The sequence below is a fragment of the Salvia splendens genome, chromosome 11 (genome assembly GCF_004379255.2).
Source record: "Salvia splendens isolate huo1 chromosome 11, SspV2, whole genome shotgun sequence".
Classification (NCBI taxonomy): Eukaryota; Viridiplantae; Streptophyta; class Magnoliopsida; order Lamiales; family Lamiaceae; genus Salvia; species Salvia splendens.
The window spans coordinates 28,128,950-28,154,215 of NC_056042.1; the positions used below are offsets into that span (position 1 = coordinate 28,128,950).

General features: G+C 36.5%; 4 protein-coding genes across 5 annotated transcripts; 1 reads left to right on the top strand and 3 right to left on the bottom strand.

Moving 5' to 3' along the window:
- Nucleotides 1-278: 278 nt before the first annotated feature.
- On the bottom strand, nt 279-4,211 carry LOC121754727 (protein FAR1-RELATED SEQUENCE 5-like). Its single transcript, XM_042150041.1, has 3 exons — nt 4,109-4,211; nt 2,135-2,867; nt 279-1,704 (listed from the first exon to the last, which is right to left on the bottom strand). The coding sequence occupies exons 1-3, from the start codon at nt 4,188-4,190 to the stop codon at nt 279-281; spliced, it is 2,241 nt and encodes a 746-aa protein (XP_042005975.1). The 5' UTR covers nt 4,191-4,211.
- A 2,241-nt stretch (nt 4,212-6,452) lies between these two features.
- On the top strand, nt 6,453-10,235 carry LOC121755927 (transcription factor PIF3-like). Of its 2 annotated transcripts, none has more exons than XM_042151371.1 (9): nt 6,453-6,851; nt 7,318-7,501; nt 7,595-8,699; nt 8,774-8,869; nt 8,967-9,032; nt 9,235-9,300; nt 9,449-9,949; nt 10,029-10,128; nt 10,214-10,235. In XM_042151371.1, the coding sequence occupies exons 2-9, from the start codon at nt 7,416-7,418 to the stop codon at nt 10,222-10,224; spliced, it is 2,031 nt and encodes a 676-aa protein (XP_042007305.1). In that variant the 5' UTR covers nt 6,453-6,851; nt 7,318-7,415; the 3' UTR covers nt 10,225-10,235. The 2 variants fall into 2 exon arrangements, with proteins under 2 accessions (XP_042007305.1, XP_042007306.1); XM_042151372.1 differs by having other exon boundaries at nt 6,453-6,766.
- A 1,326-nt stretch (nt 10,236-11,561) lies between these two features.
- On the bottom strand, nt 11,562-13,322 carry LOC121756235 (fruit protein pKIWI501-like). The gene is made up of 2 exons (XM_042151728.1): nt 13,144-13,322; nt 11,562-12,744 (listed from the first exon to the last, which is right to left on the bottom strand). The coding sequence occupies exons 1-2, from the start codon at nt 13,186-13,188 to the stop codon at nt 11,812-11,814; spliced, it is 978 nt and encodes a 325-aa protein (XP_042007662.1). The 5' UTR covers nt 13,189-13,322; the 3' UTR covers nt 11,562-11,811.
- Nucleotides 13,323-18,467: 5,145 nt separating this feature from the next.
- LOC121754728 lies at nt 18,468-19,004 on the bottom strand. The gene has a single exon (XM_042150042.1). The coding sequence runs from the start codon at nt 19,002-19,004 to the stop codon at nt 18,468-18,470; it is 537 nt and encodes a 178-aa protein (XP_042005976.1).
- Between the last annotated feature and the right edge of the window lie 6,262 nt (nt 19,005-25,266).

Consider the following 25,266-nt stretch of genomic DNA (forward strand, 5'->3'; position numbering starts at 1 on the left):
TAATGAACAAGAGTGAAGTAAAATCAAAGTAAGAGTGATGTGTTTTGTGAACAAGAGTGAAGTAAAATCAAAGTAAGAGTGATGTGTTTTGTGAACAAGAGTGAAGTAAAATGACAGTAAGAGTGATGCGTTCTGTGAACAAGAGTGATGAACTTACTGGCACTTGAGCATTAGTACTCTAAAAATTCGCATTGAGATAAAATTCACTCAAAAGTGTAATAAAATGAATCATTAGTACTCTAAAAATACTACAATGTGAACTATTTCTATACAAATCCTCATTGCCTCTGATTTGACTTCTCATTAACCTTTTTGCAGTTCCTAGAATCATGGTGTCCAATCTCATGACAGTTTCCACACTTTCGGCCTGGTTTCATTGCTAACTTTATTGCTGACTCCCTCTTCGATTTCTTCCTACTTCCACTTCCCTTTGTACTAACAACCTCAGGAGGATGAACTTCAATATTGTTCGGGACATGTGAGCCATAGAAGTTCTCAATCATTGCTCTCTTCTGTGTGGAAGACAGAACAACATCTTCGCCAAGAAGCTGCTTCCTACCTTCTTCAATAATTGCAGCGAATGCATTGATTTGATCAATGTTCCCTTCAATGCTTTGTGCTGTTTCAATGAATAATCCGTACAAGTTTTTAAATGCAATCTTCTTCTTGTCCACAGCAAGGTGTATTTCTTGATCATCACAAAAACCTCCATGTATTGGCTTCACAAACTGTGACTTCAACCATCTTCCTCCATGCAACTTCTCGGGTATCAACTTAACAAAATTATGTTTCAACACACAAAATATATGGCTGCACAATAGACCAAGTCTTTCAAATTTTTTGCATCCACACAAATAGGTGTCATCACCAATGGAGTAAGTCACTGTCCATGAGTTTGAATCCTTGTCCTTTATGTCATATACTTCAATATCTGTATTGGTAGACACTCCTAGAGTTGCACAAGACAAAGAGAAACATGCATATACTATCTCTTCTTGAATTTCAGTATAAGCACTACCACTATATATCGTCGATGCATGTTTCTCGATTTCCAATCCTGTTCGCAAAATAGGTACTTTTGTTGAATCATAGTATTCAAGCTTTGCACTATTACTTCTTTGAGTCTCCAGAGCATGATTATAGTTCATATAAAATTGCATAAGGTTAGCCCGAGACTTTGAGTACCTTTTGAAGAAGTTATTCTGTGATTCAGATATAGAAGTTGTCTTTATCAACGAACTCATCGAAAAATCACGAAAAAAGGCTGGAACCCAAAATTTTCTGGATGCAAACATTGATGAAAACCAGACATTATTGGCCAGCCCATATCTTTCCATTATAGCATGCCAAGTTTCCTCAAATGCATCAGGTTCTATCAACTCTGACCATACACATGCATTCAGTTCCTTCTTTAATTGTTCACTACCAAGCATGTTCTTTGGCAATTTGTCAGCAACTTTATTCATAACGTGCCACATACACCACCGGTGTCTTGTATTGACAAGGACCTCCTCAACAGCAACTTTCATTCCTAAGTCTTGGTCGGTTACAATGAGTTTGGGAGCCACACCCATACACTTTACAAATTGGTTAAATAACCATGAAAAGGAGTTGGCATTTTCCTTGGACAAAAGGCCAGCAGCAAATGTCACAGGGCGACCATGATTATCCTTGCCCGTAAAAGGAGCAAATATCATACAGTATCTGAAATGAAAAACAATTCACTATAAGCATGCAGAAAACACATCACTCTTTTTCACAAAATACGTCACTCTTGTTCAGTCAATACTTCACTCTTTTTCACAAAACACTTCACTCTTGTTATGATTTCAGAAAACACATCAATATAAGCATGCAGAAAAATACATCACTCTTTTTCACAAAACACGTCACTCTTGTTCAGACAATACTTCACTCTTTTTCACAAAACACTTCACTCTTGTTATGATTTCAGAAAACACATCAATATAAGCATGCAGAAAAATACATCACTCTTTTTCACAAAACACATTACTCTTGTTAAGAAAACACTTCACTCTTGTTCACAAAACACTTCACTCTTTTTCAGAAACACATCACTCATGTTATGATTTCAGAAAACAATTTAACAAAAGAGTAATTAGTGTGCACATACCTGTTTGTGGAGTATGTCGTATCAAACGAAACAATATCTCCATACAAATGGTAGTTTCTTCTGGCAGTAGGATCACACCAAAACAATCGTGTCATCCTATCCTTTGAGTTGACCTCATACTCATATGTAAATGCACTACACAACTCCTTCTTCCTTCGCAACTCATTCAATAACATTTGTGCATCAGCTCCTTCTACATAAGCTCTAAGGTCACGTCTATAGTTGCGCACTTCTAAAACAGTACACCCTACATAATCTAATCCACCAAGCACTTCTTTAAGTAAGCTAAAACTTAAAGTTGGACCAATATTTGCATTAGCACAATCGAGGATGAATTTCTGATGGACTAAATCCAAATTACGGTTCAAATTCATAAAACGCTTATGGCGTTCCTCAACCATCTCATGATTATGGTCTTCAACGAAACTTTGTATAACATAACCAACACCCATAATATACTTCCAAGACACTTTAGCATTACAATAGCACTTAATAGAAGAACGCTTTCGTTTCACCTCAGATTGTTTACTGTTTCTTTGCTTTGTACCTTCTCGGCTACACACCACGTAAATCCAAGTAGTGACATCTTTTTCCTTTTTCGATCCCTTTTTACGGGTGTCAAATCCAACATATCGAGCATAATTATTGTAGAAGTCCAATGCACGATCAAGGGTCATGAAACTTTGTCCAATTTTTGGTTTCAATTCATCTGGGCATTTTGGTACGCAAACCACTGTAAAAAACACAGCACTCTAATAATGAGATTACTGCACTCTTGTTCAGAAAAAGACTTCACTCTTGTTCACAATACACATCACTCTTATTCTGATTTTACTTCACTCTTGTTTACAAACCACTTCACTCTTATTCTCATTTTACTTCACTCTTGTTCACAAAACACTTCACTCTTGTTCACAAAACACATCACTCTTATTCTGATTTTACTTCACTCTTATTTGCAAAACACATCACTCTTATTCTGATTTTACTTCACTCTTGTTCAGAAAACACTTCACTCTTATTCTGATTTTACTTCACTCTTCTTCACGAAACACATCATTTAGTGGTTTACAAAACACAACAGTGAATTAAATAGTAAACAAGATATTAATGTAAAATAAGTACTTGTTAATTCACTGATGAAGTTTTCTACAATAGTTCATGAACGCTTGAAGTTTACAATCATTTTTTCCACATCTATGTTATTGGTTTTCCCATATTCTTCATAATGCTTTGATGTTACTGACAAGAGTGAAGTGTTTTGTGAACAAGAGTGAAGTGTTTTGTGAACAAGAGTGAAGTAAAATGAGAATAAGAGTGAAGTGGTTTGTGAACAAGAGTGAAGTAAAATCAGAATAAGAGTGATGTGTTTTGTGAACAAGAGTGAAGTGTTTTCTGAACAAGAGTGAAGTAAAATCAGAATAAGAGTGATGTGTTTTGTGAACAAGAGTGAAGTAAAATCAGAATAAGAGTGATGTGTTTTGTGAACAAGAGTGAAGTGTTTTGTGAACAAGAGTGAAGTAAAATCAGAATAAGAGTGATGTAAACACATCACTCTTATTCTGAGGGCATCACTCTTGTTCACAAAACACATCACTCATGTAAACACATCTCTCTTGTTCACAAAACACATCACTCTTGTTCACAAAACACATCACTCATGTTAACAAAACACATCACTCTTGTTCACAAAACACATCACTCTTGTTCACAAAACACATCACTCTTATTCTGATTTCACTTCACTCTTATTTGCAAAACAACTGTAAATCTAACCATGTAAACATAATACAAAGACCATACGATTTTCATAATCACTTAACATCAGTGAAACAACTATAAATCTAATCACAAAAACTACGGTTTTCATAATCACAATACACGAAAATATTGTATATTAATAAATAGTAGGAATTGTTATAGAATTGAACAAGAGTGAAGTAATTGTTATAGAATTGAACGAATAATGATTACCTTTAGAAGTCTCAGCTTCCTCGCCCGAAGCTGATGAATCGGAATCGAAATAATCTTCGTCCGACCTCATAATTGAATCCATTGATTTGAATCACGATGATTGATTTGAATCGCGATGAACGGATTGAATAACGAATTGAATCGCGTCGAATTGAATTCAATCGCGATTTGAATGAAGTAATAAGATTTGGAACGAAATTTAGAAAAAAATCGGATCGCAAGTTTGGAAGGAAAGAAAAGATCGCAGATTATGGAGTAATTTGATCGCAGATTTGCATGTTTGATCGCAGATTTAAATTCAGAAAGTAATTTCCAAAATTACCCTCAGCATATTTTCTATAATTAAAATAAATAATATTTGTTCCATTAAGATGTGTGGCTGAGATTTGTTCTCTAGTTATACACTTAAGATTAGTTATACATTGATCACTATTCTATATATATATATATATATATATATATATATATATATATATATATATATATATATATAGGGTCTTGTTATGTTGAGATTTTTTAGCTTAATTGAGAATTGAGATGCATTTTCAGCCACTCATTTTGAAATGTCAACTGCAAGTAGATTATGTCAACTAAGGGGTATTATCGTCATTTCATTTCAATAGCCAGAATATCAAATGTCAACAACTCGTATTAAAATTTCAACAACTAAAAAAAATTTAATTTTTTAATTTTTTTAATTTTTTTTAATTTTTTTTAAATTTTTTTTAAATTTTCGCTCGATGTCAACTACTGAGACATTATGTCAACTACGATGTGTAGTCTGCACATCAAATGTCAATAGCTTATAATTGACATTATATATGTGTAGTTGACATGAATTGTATATGTAGTTGACATTATATGTGTGTAGTTGACATGAATTGTATATGTAGTTGACAGTATCAATCTGTTATTTTACTTTAGAAATGTTTCTCTTTGGGTACGTCAAAGCTCAATTTTAATTCCTCGGATTAAAAGATCGAATGTCCAGAATTTGATTGATATTTAAATTGGTCAAAATGAAGGGTGACCCTTAATTACAACAAATCAAAGATTGAGTATATTTTCTTTGCCAAGATTTGAATTGCAATTTAGTCAAAAGTTCGTGCAATTAATGCAACTAACCCAATTTAAAAGTTAGTTCGAATCCTCCCTTTGTTTCCCAAAATTTCATCTTCGTCATTCCCAGGGACTTTCTATCGAGTAGCAAATTTAGGAAATAGCTTGCACTTATGTACATTAGCATACACTTACCAAATACAATCAACTAAACAATTAAGGGTAAAAAGTGATTAAGGATAAACTATTACGAAACAATTTCAACATTTGACTAAGTCGCCCCAATTAAAAAGAGAAAGAAAAATGATTGTATTCAATTGGACCCCACATCATAATAATCCTAAAAATAGTAGTAACAAACTCAATTCTCCTTGTAAGTCCCCACAAAGCACAAAATTCAACAAATCGGAGGGACCTCTCATTAAGAATTTTAGTTAAATAAATAAATTAAACAAGAATCAAGATTCTTAAAAATAGAGTTAGGAGAGTTGAGAGCCTCGTTAAGAGATCCGCAATGGCGCCCGTCCCGGCAGACGTCCGCGCGGGACGTACGCCATTAGGCGAGAGAGGCATTGATACGGACGTCCGCTGCGGACACCGTAGAGACGTCCCGATTTTTTATTTTATTTTTTATTTTTTAAAAAACTCTATATATGTTAGGGAGATTTTTAAGGAGTTTCGAACATTGTAAATCAGTCCTTCGACTATCAAAAATTATATTTCCGGATAAATTTTCTACACAGTTCAACCCCAGCCCCGAACCCCGTCTAATCATAATGAATTCAAACAAGCGTGCACTCCGCACTTCCAAACTTATATAATGTCTCATTATGACAATATTGATCAATCAAGTTAATCCAATTAAGCTAAAATAACCAACAATATATACGACTCGTTGAACTATGTATTTTTGTTTTAACTATGCATTTTTTTATAGAAATTATGTATGTTTTTTTTAATAATTATGTAACTTTTTTTTAAATAAAGTGGTTGCATTTTCTCATTATTTGTATCAAAATTTTAATTTCGTAAATTGTTTAATTTGGTGAATTTGTGAATTTTTATTATTGTGGGAAGTCCGTCGGGATGTCCTTGCGATGTCCGCCACTGTGCAGTGGGATGTCCTTATGACGTGACAGTGCAGTGGAAAGTCCTTATGACGTAGCAGAAGGTGTTTTTGAGATGTCAGCGGGGATGTCCTCCGGGACGTCCGCACCACTGAGATGCCCTAAGTCTCCACAAAGCACATAATTCAACAACAATTTCATAAAGCTCAGAGCTTTACATAAGTCCTAAGCTATTGGGTATTTTGTGGGGAAGCCAAGCTCATATATATACCAAACTGCCTTTGATTTCAATGCTTTTCCCCTCCGCCACCACCAAATTAGTCCCTCTCCCTCTCCCTCTCCCTCTCCCTCTCCCTCTCCCTCTCCCTACTTATATGCTAATGTATTTATAGTTTAGAAACCTCGAAGCTCAAACCAAATAGCTGGATGTTGAAAGATTGAGCTTTTAACCACACATTGGATTAGTGGTGAATACAAGAAAGCCATCATAGCTCATAGTGAAAAAGGAGTAAAGAATGCATCGTGGAAAAGTGTAAGGAAAGGCTTAAATCTTTGAAGATAGATATTGGGAAACATCCCTAGTAAAAGATTGTATCTTTTGGAGCTGATTTTAGGAGGTAGGTTTTGTTTTTCTTCAAGATTAATTTTTGCCTTGTGGGATTAAGGGGAAAGATCTCTGGGTTGTTGAATAATTTATAGAAGATTTCATGTGGCTTATTCTGCTAATGATTGAATTTGGATTGAGCAAGATTCAGTTTTTGAGTTAAACAAGCTCAATTTGGTATTTTTAATGTATTTCTGCTCTATTATAAGAGTATTAAATTAATGAGTTTGAGACTGGTAATCTAAACTACTTCTACTGATTATGACTTAACTAGATTAAGACAATCTCACACCAATATAATATTTCTACTTGTTTGCTTCTTATTTTGTTTCTCTCTATTTACATGCTCTTACTTGTAGCTATCTTGAAACCGAAAAATGTCTTGGTAGTTTTAGGTGGATCCTTATTCATGGAGTATTTATTGGTTTTGGTTTGGATGTGATTTGGGAGTTTTATTGATGTAATTCTGGTTCACACAGTTTCTGTTGGTGGGATTTCTTCAGCCATGTACCTTTTTCATTAGCATTAAGCTGCAAGAGCTCAGAGATTTCAGAGAAAGGTGTTCTATTTTTTCACAATGCCTCTTTCAGAGTTTTTGAGAATGGCTAGAGGAAAACTTGAATCTAGCCATCAGAAACCGGCTCCAGCCGACATGTCTTCTAAGTAAGACTCGAGCTAATCGAATATGGCCGTTTTTATTGGTTTTGTGTGTGTTTTTATTTGATTCATTGTTATATTTGGTGATCTTGTGTGCAGGCCTGAGAATGAATTAGTTGAACTAGTTTGGGAGAATGGGCAGGTTATGATGCAAGGTCAGCCCAGTAGGGTTACAAGAAGCCCTACACTTACCACATCGGGAGCTCGTGATTCTACCACTGCAAGGTATGGAAAATATGGAGTTGAGTCTATCATGAATGATATGGCATCGGTGGTGCCTTCAGGGGACCTGGATTTAGGCCAAGATGATGAGATCGCTCCGTGGTTAAGTTATCCCATGGATGATGCTCTCGGACAAGGTTATGCTTCCGAGATTCTACCTCATTTATCTGGTGTTACGACTAATGGATTGTCTACACAGAATAGCTTTGCATCAGTGGATAAGAGGAGTAGTTGCGGACAGACTGTTAGTAATCTGCAGAGTGGGGCTAACAATGTGAAGGTTTCTTCTTCTAAAGATCGTCCTTATGGCTCATGGCTGCCTCAGCTTCATCGCCAGACATCAGACGCCTTAGGATCTGGCGTCACGGATATTGTTAGCAATAACTCGAAAGATCAACTGGATGCTGTATTCAGGAATCCAGCTCAAAGTAGAGATACTGTTAGCTTTCAACCACCTACTAATCATTCGAATTTTCTCAACTTCTCCCATTTCTCAAGGCCAGCTACTCTTGCCAAAGCAAACCTCCCGAACTCTGATGGAATTCCTAAGTCGGTATCATCGGTTGTGGAGAGAAATGAAAATAAGGAAAAAGGTTCAGCTGCCAATTGCAGTAATCCAGTCAAGTCTATACACCTCGATCAAGCTAAGAGCATGCCAAAAGACTTTGAGTCCCATGGTTCTGGTGTATACTCTGCGGTGGGTTCTAGCGAACCAGTCGTTAAGGCATCTCAGGATTCATGCCCTCCAGAAAGAGCCGATAATTTGTGCAAAGAAACTCCCATCAAGAACGACAAGCCTCCGATTCTAAGCAATAACTACAGTTCAGCAAAAGGAGCCCCTGAGGGTGATAGGACTGTTGAGCCTATGGTTGCTTCTTCTTCTGTTGGCTCTGGAAATAGTGCTGATAGACTTTCTTGCGAGCAAACGCAATATTCAAAAAGAAAGTTCTGCGATATTGAGGACTCAGAATGCCGTAGCGATGTGAGTAATGAGAAAGTATGCTGAATGTTCTTTTTATGTTAGCTATTGGTTTATCTTAACACTTTTATGGACAGGATGTTGAAACCGAATCTGTTGATGCGAAAAAAGCAACTTGTGTACGAGGATCTAGGAGAAGCCGGGCAGCAGAAGTGCATAATCTTTCCGAAAGGGTAAACAAGAATCTTATCAGCCAACAATTCTCAGTCTTTCTGGATTCAATTCACTTTGTTCACAAGTATTGATCTCCATTTTATAATGTGTAAACAGAGACGGAGAGATAGGATCAATGAGAAAATGCGTGCTTTACAAGAACTCATACCGAATTGCAATAAGGTAAGTACATTCTGAGATTTCTACCTCGTGCTGAATTCAACCATAACTCATGTTTATGAAATCTGTTCTTGTTTCGAGTATTCTTGTTTTACAGAAGCTAAATCTGCCCCTCAACACCACCTTGCTTCATTTGTTCTTGTTGTTTTTTATAAGCTTTCTAACTCCTTTGGTTTTGATTAGTTCTATCATTTTCCACTGTCAGGCAGATAAAGCATCAATGCTCGACGAAGCCATTGAATATCTAAAAACCCTCCAACTACAAGTACAGGTAATGCAAAGATTTTCAAGCATTCCATATTTTCCTTTTTCAGAAGTATAAACTTCATAACAACTGTGAACGGTCATGCTCTCTCGTTAGCCCTGCCTGAGGATATCGTAAAAGGAGTTTCAGTCATTTGAAATCTTATTTATTGCAGATTATGTCCATGGGTTCAGGGCTATGCATGCCTCCAATGATGTTCCCGACCGGAATGCAGCCAATGCATCCTGCTCATGTTCCACATTTCCAACCAATGGGCATCGGAGTGGGTATGGGCATGGCTTACGGGATGGGTATGCCGCTAGACATGAACGTTGGATCCTCCAGCTGTCCTATATACCCCGTTCCTCCCCTCCAAGTACCACACTTTTCCTCTACAGTGCCCGGGCTTGCCAATTTCCAGAGAATGCCCGGTCAAAACCATCCAGTATACGGTCATCCTGCTCAAGCATATCCCAGTTCCGTCCCAAGACCACCCTTCGTTCCTCTAGCTCCATGCCCCCCTGTGACTTGTGCCACGGGATCAAGTACTCTGATAAATTGCGAAACTCCTAGTACATCTCAAAATATCAAGTCCGAGGATCCAGCCAAAACCATGACCTTGCAGCCAATCTGCAACGCCGAAGCTAGGAGCTCAGTCCACAGCAAATCCAACCAGGTTCGAAATAAGAAAGAATGTGTAGGAGAATGTTTGTTTTATTTTGTGCAGTCTTGTAAAAATATGATTTCTAGTGCAGCCTGGAAAAGAAGTGGTAGATCAATCGGCTGGTGTGCAAGATAACAAACGTGGCACGGACGCTGCAGCTGCTACCTCAACGGACATCAACAAAGAACCAGGTCAGCGCAACGGATACCTCAACTAAATTCATCTTTCTTTACTCATACTCTTTCTTGTAGCTTACAGTTTTTGCTATCGATTCAGGGTGTGATTAGCAGGACGCGTGGCTGATGGCATTGTCCCGTTGACGACATCCTTCCTCTGCTCGACATTAACGTAGGCAAATGACCCCAGGTCGTCGAATGAGGTCGAAGTCTAATGATAGAGTGCACAGAGTTGGAGATATTTTGTTTAGTAGAAAGTCAGAGCTATATACATATATATAGTGTATATTCATGAGAATTGAGTTTGGTAAGGGTTGAGCAATGCCAAGAAATAAGGTGACTACTGGTTAGATACATGTTGATACAGTTTTTTGTTTTTGGAATTATAATTACTACTTCCACCACAAGAAATAGGAGTATCTTTTTTCCTCTAAATTTTCATATTTACCATCACTAATTGAGGAAGAATGAGGAAAGTATTCGCTTAGGCCAATTGCTAATATAATTATCGTATATTAATTTTGTTTAATTTATGAATATATTTAAAATTATAAAAATATTTCGTAGTATATTATTGAAATTGTTGGGGCCGTGATCACTGGTGCATTGAGTAAGACTTGGATAATAGGTGTCCAAAAAAAAACATAATGATTTTTCTAAATTTTGATGCCCTAGCCACAGAAATTAAAACCAAAAATGACCAAGGCATTTATATTATAGAAAAATTCAATCCTCATTCCTCACCACCTATTGTCATCCAATCATCTTATAATATATTTCAATTTGTGTTGATGGTTGCAGTGAGAGTTATTGAATAAATGAAGTCTTGAAGGTGAATTAATTTATTTTCACATGTTGGTGATGATCTGCTGCTGAGTTATTGCACTTTGGTTTTGTGTATGTGTATAAAATGCAAAAAACCATGCCACAGATGTTTGCGTGGCTCTCCTCAACTTATGTTCTGGGCCCTGCTGCCCTCTCCATTATACTTGAACCGACTAAAATTGTCTGAAAACATTGAATTTTGTTCGTGTTTTTTTATGACATGTTATCCGATATGATCATTGGATTTTGGTGAAGTTTTATCTGATATAATAGCCGATGAATTATACTATCTGATGAGTTGCATGATATCATCCAATTTATAAGGACAAAAGTTGTTTAGTTGAAACTTATCAACAATCTATCAGAGAGAGCAATACCAAAATGTGAAAAACTATAAGTCATACTCCCTCAGACAACGTGAGTTTTAAAAATTAAAAAATGTGATGAATAGTGAAAAAGTTAATGAAAAGTAAGTATAATGATTTTATGAATGTATTGATATGATAAAATAAGACATTATTTCGTTGACAGAGGGAATATATTGGTACAACATAAACACTAGCTAGTAGTACTTTAAAACTGAAAACACTCAATACTGAAATGTATTTACACCAATACACAAATAAATTGAATATCTTCTTCTTGCATCATCACATAAATACACAAACCAACAAATGAATATATCAAAAAAATGGGAATAGAAAAGAAAGAAAAAAAGGGAAATCTTCTTGTGTGTGCATGACACTAGTAGTACTATCTAACACATGCAGGCAAACAATCCAACATCAGACATACACAGACAACCTTCACAAACTGCAACTTATCACACAAATGAAACAAACCATATCACCATCTCCACTTCATTCAAACTTGCTACTTGTTGCCATCATCCTTGGCTTCTGTAGGAGCCGCCGTCTTTGATTTCCCGGTGATGGCTTTCCTTGCCTTCACCAGCGACTGCTTCACGATCTTAACAAGAGACTGCTTCTGAGTCTTCACCTTAGTTTCAACAGTTTCCTTTACTGTCTCATCAACTTTTTTCTCTTCCACCAATTTGGCTTCATCTTTTGCTGCCTCCTCCGGTTTGATGTCTTTGGGTGTCGCTTCGTCTCCACAGGCCTTTTCGACAGCTTCAGTTTCTGGCTTTGCATCAGCCTCTACCAATTCTTCAGCCACAACACTTTTCTCTTCAGCCACATCACTTTTTGGTTCAATCTTCTCAGCCTCAGCACCTTTCTCTTCTGTTTTCACATTCGATTCTACTTTATTTTCTTCGGTTTGGGAAGCCGGATCAGCCTCAGATTTGGCTGGCTCAGCAGAACATTCAGTTGGTTCGGCCCCTTTCTCTACTTGCTCAACTGCCTCTTCGACCACTTGAGCAGGCGTTTCTTCGGCCTTTTCCTCTTTCTTCTCAATAACCTCAGCTGGCCCATCAACCACTTTTGCTGGCTCCTCCAACTTCACTTCACTAGACTCCTCAACACACTTCTCCTCCACTTGCTTCTCAGCAGGAGCAGGCTCAGGTTCTGCTTCGACCACTGGAACATCCTCGACTTTCTTGTCATCAACCTTTTCTTGAGCTGATTCAACCTTATCATCGAGCTTCTCTTTCGTTAATTCCTCTTCCACCGGCTTCTTATCCTCGACCTTTTCTTGAGTTGGTTCGGGAGCAGCCCTCACATCTTCGACCGCGACAGCCTTATCCTCAACCTTTTCCTCAGCAACACCATCCTTGACATCACCCTCAATTTTCTTCTCCTCTATCTTTGCTTCTGCTGATTCACACTCTGCTTCAACTTTCTTCATCTGAACATAAGAGAAAACAATCAATTTGGAAAAAGAGAACAGATTAAGGAAGCTCAAACCCTCCCACAAAACAAGAAAATACTAATTGATGCAACATATGATCAGTTTTGAGAATTGCTAGCTATAGGTATTCTAAATTCTCTAATCAAGATTGCATAAACTAAGCAACTAATGTACACATACATGTCCCAAGATTACACAAACTAAGCAAATAAGCAAAAAGGCAGCAAGCACCACAACCAAAAATTAGAAACACAGCAAAAGGGCAAACATGATTTTCAGGTTTCTAGAGCTAATTAGAACTATTTTAGCCATCTCTAGCCATAAACTAACCAAAGCAACAATTTTTCAACACAAAAATAGCACAATTAAACAAAAAGGAAGGAACAAACAGCATACCTCAGCAGGGGCAAGATGATCTGATGCAACAGTCTCAGTAGCCATGGATTAATAATGATGGGAAATGAAGAAAGCTGAATGAGAAAAGAAAGTGAGAAGAAAAACAAGTACTAAACCAGGAAAAAAGAAGGGAATGAGAAGGTTGGCAACAACCACAAAAGCAGGGGGGGTGGGGTGGGTTGGGGGTTCAAAAGCAAACACACACTGCAAAGAGTAGAAAAAACCACACCACTCATATACAATGTCACATGCTTGATGATCTGTCAAGACCAATTCAGTGGAAATCCATATTAATTAAAAAAAAGAGATAGAGCTGTACACATAAATATCAAATGTATAATTTAGCAGCAAGAATCCAATGGCCATACTGGAAATTCTTGAATTTTTGTGAAACAAATGTTAGGGAGAAGGCGCTGTCATTGTAAAAGTAACAAGCTTTATCATGGGACCATATTTGCGTAACGGATTAATATTATTTTTTTTGCCCAACAGTTGTCTGTTTTTTGTCGGTTATGAACAACCCCAAATTTGGATTTGAGTTTTTTTATTGTGATTATTGTTAGTGGCCTATTTTATTTGTGCTATTTATCAGGAAAATAAGGTTTAATTATAGTGATTAGTTGTGTAATACCTGTCATAGAAGAGAAGTAAAGGCAAATTTTCAGTCCAGATAGAATTAAAAACAAACGTTATACCTGTCAATACACACAAATTTGGTTAGGTGATTGTTGATGAAGCCATGAAAATTGAAAATTTAAAATGTATATTTATATTTACACATAGTAGCGTTAGTTTTGGATTGAAGCGAACATTTGACTATAGCTAGACTATAGAATATAGGAAGAAAAATTAGTTATAGTCCAATCATATCCAAAAAAACAGTATCTTTCTCTATTCTAGAGTAAAACAAAGGTATAAGTAAGGTATTTTAATTTCTTAATCAAGGTGATCACAAGGTATTTGATTCTCTGGCTTGAAAAAAGCTTTTCGAATTATGAAGTTTGTTTGCTAAACGAAACAAGCTTAGTATTCGACTTGTTGAGCATCTTGGAACGAAAATATACAAATCTTAACCATATCATGTTAGGGACGTGATCGATTCAATAAGTAAAATTCTGTCAAAAATCAAAGCAAATTTCAGTAATTGAATGTTAAGATGTAAACAAAGTTTGAGACTCTATTGAATGCTAAATTGAGGCAAGCATGAGTACAAGAGTATTTGGTTTAGCTCGATTCGATTACATTAAGTGGCACTTGCGGCTCGAGAAATGAATTTGAGGAGGTAAACAAAAATTGAGATGAAATAAACCAATAGTATGTTTTTTTATACTAAAAAAGAAATACCATACACCAATACATACCAATGGTATCCCTTACTACAACAATTGCTTTATATGAATATTCATATTCATATTAGAGGGGGTCCATCGAATATTGGGTATTATCTGAAGCAATCCAAAAATTTAGGGTTTCAGATACTCGACAAATCAGGTATTGGGTTTAGGATTATGTGTTCATTTTTAGTGTGTATTCAAAAGCCCTGCATCAATTTTTGTCTTGTTGAATTCACACTACCGATTCAAAACTTGCTACGTCATCCACACTCCTAAGTGATTTTTCATTCAAGTAACATAACATAACAAAACTACTATTTACCTTCGCTTCTTTCTTGGATGATAGGCTATGACTGATTTATGGAAAAATTGTTTGGCGTTATTGTTGGTTGTTGATATAGAAAGATGGCTCTTTGATTTATATTTTAGTCATTCTCATACGCTCTAATTAGAGAAATGTTTCATGAATTTGCTTAGTATACGAGAATTAAAAAGAGCATAAGAGAATGATTTGATACATTGCATTTATGTCGAGTCATGCTTTGATGTGTAAATGTGTGGTTGAATTTCATATTTGATGTGAAGTAGAAATCATTGACGTGGTTCAATAAATATTTGAGCCACTTGACCATATTATATGTTTGTTTTACAATTACAATAAATTTGGAGAGCGGATAAAAGCTTATCTTGCTATCTTTTCTTATTTGTGTGTCCTTCAAATTTGAGCTCTTAATTATATGTTTGTTTTACAATTTCATCATCATACAAAGATGTCACATTTAGGTAATAGTTTTATGGAAATGCAATTGTGTGTTGATGTGCCACAATCTAGTTAATCTCGATTGGCCTCGATTCTGAGTTAGTGGGCTTATATGTCCAAAAACAGTTGGGCCTTAAACCAGTGATAACGGGTAGCACTGCGTACATTTTCACATTAGAATTTTTTTAGTACATAGATTACCTTTCTCTACTCTAAAGCTAGACTTATTTTCTGCAAATTACTTAGGATTCACCTACAGATTTGATTCATTTATTTATTATAGAAGTTATATTTTATTTTTTATACAATTTAATCATTGGTAGCTAAAGATTTTACAGTCCTGAGATTTTGTATGATTAATTAGATTTATATTTTTTATTTTATTAATTCCAAATTTGCCCTAGAATTACTGGTTTTTAATTCTTGGTATCTGATTTCAAGTTTAGATAGCTGGCCGCAATTATTTATTTATTTTTTTTATAGCTCGCCACTATTGATGCATGCTAGTTGTTCTATTTAAGATTTTGTGATTTTACATGTTCGATGGAATTGAGGTTTCTTGGCCCAAGTCCAATATAACAGTTCGCCACGATGTTATAGTCATATAAAATTGGATGGGCTGAATCGGCCCAAACATCTCACGCTTAATTTTTATAGATCCACATAGTATTTGACAATTAGAATGTGAGTTTTCTATAAAAAAATTTATTGATAAATAATTTGAAATTTAAAAACTATGTCACGGTGAATTCGTCATGTTACAGTAAAAACGAACTCGAACTCGAGACTTTTGGTTCACCTACATTGTGCTAGCACACATCAGTTTTCTAATTAAATCACTATTTGTATGTTATAGTCTTATAGATGTATCCCGGTCCTAGTAATTATAGATTTGTCACACTGCTAGTAATTCAATTAATTTGAGAAGAATTAGACACACTAAATTAGGGGTTATTTCCCCACTTTAAATCTCTTATAATGACACCTCTAGGGTTCATTAGCCCTTGTCCAATAAGATTTTGACAAATAACTCCACACTTGCATTGATTGACAAGACTCAACTCAAAGTTAGAATGTGAAAATAGTCGTAGTTAGGACCATAATCACATTTAATTTAAAAGGGCTATCATTTTAATGTGAGAAGAAAGCCCTCCATCATTTTCCCACTACAAAGCAATAAGCATCTTGTGTAATTATTCTTACTTGGGGGACAAAGGGTGCATTTCAACGACAACACCTTTTAGTAATTGATTGACTTAACGTTATAATTCCCATTTCTTTTATTTTTCAAGAAAAAGAGTGTTTAGCTTCCTCATTTAGCTAGGATTACAAGTCAATCTCCACAATAATTCCCCATTAAGCCTATTTTTTTAGTATTTTATATGTGGCCAATGTTATGTAACTTGTAAAAACGACCGATGTGAGTTTATAATGATTGTTATCGCGAGATTAAGTTTCCATAAAAGGTAATTAAGGGATAGAGTGGATGGATTTGGTGTCATAATCATCATCATAAAAGAAGGGCTTATGGGAGATTGACAAGACGGAGCATAATTAATTAGTTTTAGTTATGATTTAACTAACACTTATAAAATATGCATGTGGTTATGTTCCCTAACGATACTATTAATGGTCCATCTTAATAGTGTCATCTCAATTGGACCACTAATCCATTTGCCTCTATTTCAATGTTCCCCACGGGTAATGTGCAATGTTTCTTTGGATTAGTCTTCCCATTTTATTGCTAATTTATCATTATACGGATTAGTCTTTGCATACATGACAATCTAATATGATTCAAGAATCTAATTAAACACATAGCGTGGCATTTAATTTAAAGATAATTGTGTTAATAATTAATGTGTAAGAATAGTATTGACTGACATCAGAAGAGCATATTTATGAACTCATCTAGTCCATAATATAGGTTAATCAAACACTAATTCTATTTGCATATGTCAACTTCAACGTAAAAATGTCCATGTGCTAAACTCTCAACAATAAATATGCATGATTATAAGTTTGAAATCTCAATTATATTTCATTTAATTTTTTATGATAATATTAACTCTAAGAAGTAAGACACGTGTATGTTATATTACAAGGATGATGATAATAAATTATGAGCATACAAAAAATGGTCATGCTAATTATTCCCATTTCCGATCCCTATATTTGATGAGACACAGGGATAAGTATGGCTGAGAATGGTTATTTCTTTTGACATAGTTTCTACATATTTTGAATAAAAATATGTGGAGCAAGCAGCCAAGTATTAACGTGGACACAAGCTGAGCCATTATCCTTTTATGTGTCTTAATCTTTTTGTCAAAAAGTTATGAGATTCTTCCATAAAAGATCTCTTCGAAGAGAGAAGACTAGACAGTAGACATCGAGTCATATAAATTTACATCAAATTTGTTCGACGCATTATTGTTCTTTCTTATCAATTAGTTGTCCTAACAATGTTACAAGGGAGCCCTTTGAATATAGAAGTAAAAACTAATGTATCTATATGTGTAGGAATATATTAAAATCTGAATAATTTTTTATTATATGACTAAGATTAAATCACAGTCCTCGGACGAGATCATGGCATGTGACATCATCGAATTAATAAAATATAATTTGATAATGAAGGATAATTCACTTATGTATATATACACATGATAATTTACCTATGAGGATGTATTTTGTGTCCACTTCATCTCTACTGAAATATCTTAAACTTCAAACTATGTATAATTAACTTGATTTGAATTATTTTTAACACATCATATATCAAAGTGAAAGTAAATTTATGAGTATTTTAACGAAATCTAATTATATATGTTCACTCGAAGTAATATGCATGAAGTTTTTAAATACTTTGTAAGTATCTAATTAATACTTTGTATCATACCTCATTATCATTCATTAACGTGTTGGAGTCTAATTTATTATTGTACTAAAATATGATTCATTGGTGTGGTAAGCATGATTCATATATGTGCTGAAGTATGATTTATTGATTTGTTAGGGTATGACAATATTGTGTTGAAGTATTATTCATTATCGTACGGAATTACGGTTCATAGTTGTATTGACGTATAGTTTATTTGTTGAGATTAATTATATTTTGAATCAGTGGCGGATCCAGGATTAAAAATGGAGGGGGCGGAATAAAATAATAAAATATTAAATATAATACTTCAATATGTTTTTTTAGCAAAATGAAAGTCTATTACAATTCAAGTAGCTCTAGCATCTGTTAACCGAGACAACTGATTTTTACGGGTATCCATATCTTGAAAACGTTTCAAGATTCTTTCATTAGAAACACTAGCAAAGATGGATCTTTCATTGTATACTACCAAACTGTCATTCAACCACTCATCTCCCATCCTATTCCGCAAGTCAGTCTTGACAAATTTCATTTCTGAAAATACTCTTTCAACAGATGCAGTCACTATAGGTAAGATCAATACCAACTCAATCAGACGAAAGACCAACAGAAAAACTTTATCTTTCTTGGTTTCAACAATCTTCTGAGATAGGCTAGCCAAATCTTCAATACCATTCAATCGTGCATCTCTTCTCACAACATCAACAAAAGTTTCAAGTTGTTTAAACAATTCAGTATGTTGAGTCGATGTGAAATCCTTTGGGTAAAGAGTAGCAAGATGAACAAGCTTATGAACATTAAAAGCAGCGAAATCATTTTTTGGATCGAGGCATGCCATACAACTTAGCAAGTCTGTGGATGCCTCAGAGAAACGATTTTCCATCTCTTGTGTAAGCAAGTCGACGACCAAATTGACACACAAGAAAGATTAAATATCAAGATGATTCTAATTTAGTAAATGAATAAGATATTATATTTGAAATTACTGACAAAATATTTCAACGCGATAATGATGGTAGTTCTTGATGTTTGAACCATTCCTCTTACTAATCCGCTTTGGAGCATCATCATCCATGTTTGTTATTGAAATGTCATTTGCCCCACAAAAATCATTCACTTCTTGCAAGAAAGTATCCCATCCAAATTCTCGAAATGATCTCAAGCTTTCTTTCACATTCCCTATCAAGAAAATCGCATTTAATGGTTTTTTTTGGTCAACGGGGCGACGTCGGAGACAACAGAGGGGGCGGATATGGAAAATATACATCCGAGATAAGGGAAAATTAGTCGCACGGTGGGGGCGACCGCCCCCACCTGGATCCGCCACTGTTTTGAATTATTGGTGACATCAATTTGTTTTCAATAAAAATAAAAATAAAAATAATAATAATAATTTAATTTATTCTCATTTTACTAAATCACCATAACTATATTAGGTGAAATAATTATCATATTTTTGCCCTTTTGTAGCATCCGCGTGTTTAATAATGCAATATATTTTAGAGTAAAACTAACATGTAGTAAGTGAACAATGTAATTATAATATGCAGAAGCAAGCAAAAATATTGCATCCACAGAAATTGATTAATCTAAATTAAAATATTGTAATGTCAAATAGCATATTCTAATATCTAGACTAACAATAAAAGCGAAATTTAGTTTTAAAATTAAACAATATAAATAAATATCAAACCCTGTAGAAATAATATGATAAGAAATGGAATCATATGACTTAGATTCCATTATCTACTCTTTAAATCTAATTAATACAAGTAATGTTAATTCTCAACCACTGAAAACTGAGAATCGGGTTATACATAGATAAATAAATTATTATAATAATATAATTACTGATAAAATCATGTTCCTTCTTCTTCCTACTTGACCTTCTCAAAATCAACTTTGAACAAGACAAATGTTATCAAAGTTTTTAGAAAAAGAAAAGTTGACAAAAATTTGGAGAAGTAAACTTTGGAGAACATTTTTCTTGAAAAAACTGTTCTTGAAAGATTGAATACTTTTTGGAGAGAGAAAATAAAACTTTAGAGCATCCCAATCCGTGCTCTTGCCAACGAGCATGGATGTGGGCCCGGACCCACTTTTACTCCCTGCTCTTAGGCAATAGCACAACACCCACATCCGTGCTCTTCTGCAAGGACAAACTCAACCATTCTATTATTCAATTTAAATAAAAACATTTCCACAAAATTAAAATGCATTAAAAATATCTGGAATACTGTTACAAATTATAAAAAATTAAAAATTACATAATTAAAATCCTAAAAATTAAAAAGTACATAATTAAAATCCTAAAAATTAAAAATTACATAATTAAATTCATAAAATTTAAAAAACCCACTACTCGTGGCCGAATTTCGCCCAAATGTGTTTGATTAGGTCTTCTTGTAGCTCAATGTGGGCTCGGGTATCGCGCATTGTGTTCCTTGTTTCGATCGTCTCGCCCACCGTCGTATGCACACCTCGGCGTGGGGGAGACCTCGCGGTTGAGCTTCTGGCTTCATCCTCGTCGTAAAAGCTAGCTGTCATCGGTCCTTCGTCAGCTATAATCATGTTGTGCAAGATAATACACATGTACATGATGTCGGCGATATTTTTCACGTACCACAGCCGAGACGGGGCCTTCACAATGTTGAATCGGGCTTGAAGGACCCCAAAAGCTCTTTCGATCTCTTTCCAGGCGGACTCTTGACGCTACGCAAAAAGAACCAGTCTCGGGTCTTGCGGGTTGCTCAGCGTCTTCACGAAAGTCGACCACCTTGGGTAGATACCATCGCCGAGATAGTAACCCATGTGGTATGCATTTTGGTTGACGGTGAAGTCGATCGCCGGTGCTACACTATTCAAAACATCATTGAACAATGATGAAGAATAGAGCACATTCAAGTCGTTGGATCCGGCAATACCAAAATATGCATGCCAAATCCTTAGGCAGTAGTCGGCGACCGCTTCAAGGATAAGTGTAGGGTCGCCGCCTTTGTGGCCGCTTAAGTGTTGCCCCCTCCAAGCAGTCGGGCAATTCTTCCACCTCCAATGCATGCAGTCAATGCTGCCAAGCATACCGGGAAAACCATGGACTGTTTCGTGAAGACAAAGCAACCGTTGGCAATCATCGGTGGTGAGTGCCCGAAGGAATTCCTCACCAAAAGCTGAACGAACGCCGTCGCAAATTTTTTGAAGACAAAGGATTCCAGTTGACTCACCGACATGCAAATATTCGTTGAAGAGGTCAGCCGTTTTCCTAGTAGCAAGTTGTCGGATTGCACACGCACACTTCTGCAACGGCGAGAGACTTTCCCGACCGGTTGAGTCTATACTTGTTTGAAAGTATTCAACACGGGCGGACAATGTGTTGACAATACGCATAAACAAGCATTTTGACATGCGAAAACGGCGCCGAAAGTAATCTTCCGGAAACCGCGGCTGGTCAGAAAAATAGTCGGCAATGAGCCTTTCGTTGGCTCCCTCCCGGTCACGGTGGATGTAGCGGCGAGTTGATCTAGTTGGTTGAGGAGGAGGGGCGGGGGTATTCGCGGCGACATAGGCTTCATAGGCGGCACGATATTGTTCATAGTATTCTTGTTCTTCGCGCTCCGCTTCCGTAATGAGATTGGTGAAATCCCTTTGAGAGGGTTTGAGTGAGAGAGGAAGATGTAGATAAGTTGTATGAAAAAATATGAATGAGAGATGAATGAGAGATGATTTGATGTGAATGATGGATGATGAATGTGTGTATTTTTAGAAGATTTAGGGAATAAAAAAATCAAAAAAATACCTGAAAAACTGGAAAAAAAACGTCCATATTTTTGGGAATCTGATTTTTTTAAAAAAAAATTGGTATTATTTTCGATTTTTTTAAAAAAACAATGAATTTCCAACGGAAATTCCGTTGGCCAATCAGGAGCCACCACTTCAGCTGCTCGCTGGCACGGACGTGCTCTTAGCTAAGAGCAGCGTGTTACGGACGTTTTCCGTAACGAGGCCGGATGGCTAACTTCTCGGAGAGATAAGGTGATCGAACCTTCGACGTGCTCGAAGGAAAGCTCACGAATTGCTGATTTTCAGACGTTTTCCGATCAGCAGCAAATAGGGAACAATAATCTTCTTGTTACTCAAGACAAGTTTAGGGAAAATATGTAATTCATTGATTTATTCATTGATTAAAATGATAACAAGCTCTCCTATTTATAATACTAGAATCTACTACCCTAACTTAATGAACAAGAAACAAATATCTAAACAAATATGGGAAAGATATGGTGAATAAGGGAAAACTAAATAATTAGAAGATCCTAAAAGATATGATAGATATGATCGTATCAACTCCCCCACGGTTGAAATCCACCTTGTCCTCAAGGTGGGGACCACGAAGCAAAAATGAGAGTTGAAATCAGAAGCTTCGGCAAGACAACTCCTCCTGGATCAAACACACACCGAACAGCTGAACGACCCCCTTCTTCACCTTTGTCAAAAATCAACAAAGGAGACCCAATGTTGTCGGCAAAATTCCATGCCAAAACGAAAAGCTTGTCCACGCTTCCAAGAATGCTTAAACATGACGTGTCATTGCGCGGAGGGATCAACCTCGCATCGGTGTCGAGCGATGTTGATCGAGGATTCAGACATGTAGCATCCATAACATGCAAATCCCCATAGATAAAGGCAATCTCCTTCAAATGTATTGGAAAGGACGGTGCAACTTTATTTCCCACTAATGCACATAGATAAGCACCACCATTTTCACTAAAACAATTCCCAACAACATCGGGAGATGTCATTCGAGCAGCATCGAGAGATGCGACGACCTTCTTCACTTCCTCAATGGAATCAACCTCCTCGTCGCCATCTAACAATGTTTCTTCCTCTCCACTGATATAGGGGCTGCACGGCGGAGAGATCATAGCTGGTGGAGGCAGTTCATCTAACAATCCGTCTTCCCCTCCGCTGTCGTCGTCGGGGCTGCAAGACGGAACTGTTGGGGGCAGATTCAAAGATGGGACAGCAGCTACAGCGGGCAGTGACGCTGCTGCACGGCAGTGGCTTGTCATGCTCAAGCAAGATGACGAGCGTTGTGGTGGTGGTGGCGGGACAACAATGACAGTTAGTTGTGAGTTGCTAGATGGGTCGTGGTGGACATCAGCGTCCTCACCATATCTAACAGAGTCACAATCATAATCAGGGTAATATATGGATGCGATCTCTTCATAATCCAGGTTACCCATCGACACCCAAGCGCCCGGCGGGTCCCAACAGGATGGTTGGCGAGAAGGCTCGTTCTGCAGCTGCAGAAATTGACGAAGCGGGAACCCCCTGTACGTTGGTGGCGGTCCATAGTCGAAGGGATGATAGTGCTCGGGCAGTTGATAACGAGTTTGGTGGAGGTGGTACGGGCGGCGTCTATCCGGCTGATATGGAGGCGACGGTGTGTACCTGTCCGACTGGTGGTGTTGTGGCCGCCGGTACGTAGGCTGGGTGTAACGCCGATGCCGCTTGTCCCAATCAGCGCATCGTTCTAAGTTTGCGACCCGGCGATCCATCTTATCGAAGCGCGCGTTCAATTGCTCAAACCCTAGCGTGATCGGGTCCGTCGATTGAGGCCTACCTCCAATCTCGCCGATATTCCGCTGACGCGTCGGCCCCAATTGCAGTGTTTCAGTCACCGGCACTTCGGACTCCATTAGATTTCGTTTTCACAGATAATGATGAGTTTCGGGATGAAAGAATATGGAGGATTAGGTGTGGCCGTGGTGGTGGAGCTGCGGCTGATTGTTTTTCTTTCTTTTTTTTTCTTTTTTTTTCGACGGGGGCTGGGAAATAATTTGGGGGATACGGATGAACGAAGACGGAGGATGAGCACGGGATGAAAGCACCAGTTGTTACGGACGTTTTCCGTAACGAGGCCGGATGGCTAACTTCTCGGAGAGATAAGGTGATCGAACCTTCGACGTGCTCGAAGGAAAGCTCACGAATTGCTGATTTTCAGACGTTTTCCGATCAGCAGCAAATAGGGAACAATAATCTTCTTGTTACTCAAGACAAGTTTAGGGAAAATATGTAATTCATTGATTTATTCATTGATTAAAATGATAACAAGCTCTCCTATTTATAATACTAGAATCTACTACCCTAACTTAATGAACAAGAAACAAATATCTAAACAAATATGGGAAAGATATGGTGAATAAGGGAAAACTAAATAATTAGAAGATCCTAAAAGATATGATAGATATGATCGTATCACAGCGCCGCGTCAGCGGCAAGAGCGCAGCGGCGAGCAGGCGGTGCCGCGCCGCTGGCACGGACGGACGGACGACCCGCTGCTCACCGCTGTGGATGCTCTTATGATTCTTGGAAAAAGCATAATCAGAAAGAAGAAAATCAATCTGGCCCTCATTTCTCAATCTTGCATGACAATTTCATGTGAGTAAGTTTGATTAGTAAGCTATAAAGGTGAATCCTTCTCTCACTTCTTGATCTTCTAATGTGAAGGAAATCAATATGTTACAATTTTTCGCCATCACCGTCAAATTCTTGTTACCGAACTTACCGATAACTATTTGTCTTTTGTTTTACAAATTTAGAAGTGCAATCTAAAGCTTTCTTGAAATTGAAAGATGAGGGGAAGTTAATAGTATGATTCAAAACAGAGATAAATATTTTTGAATTGAATTTAAACTATCTACAATTTCTTTCTAGCCTAAATTTTGACTAATTTGCACAAATGGCAATACTTTGAAAAAACAAAATGCGAAAATATATATCCTGATTTTTTTAAATATGCAAAAGATGACCCAGACCCAGACACAGACATTAAACGTCACTGACTTTCTTGAAAGTTATGATGACTTGTTTAACAATTTTTCATATATTTGAATATGTTGATTTTAGCATTTTATATGTGTACATTATACCTTTTCGAATCACAGACATTATCATAATTAGTTTAATATCACGAATTATCATTTAGTCATGTTATATAGTTCGATTTCTTAAGGAAAAATTACTAGTTAAGAAACATTGTAATTACTAGTTCGGTTTAATCATGTTCGAGTTAAGCATGTATCTCAAAATCATCAGTGTTTATGATTAATTTTCATTGTTATATATTGAATTGATCATATGATAAT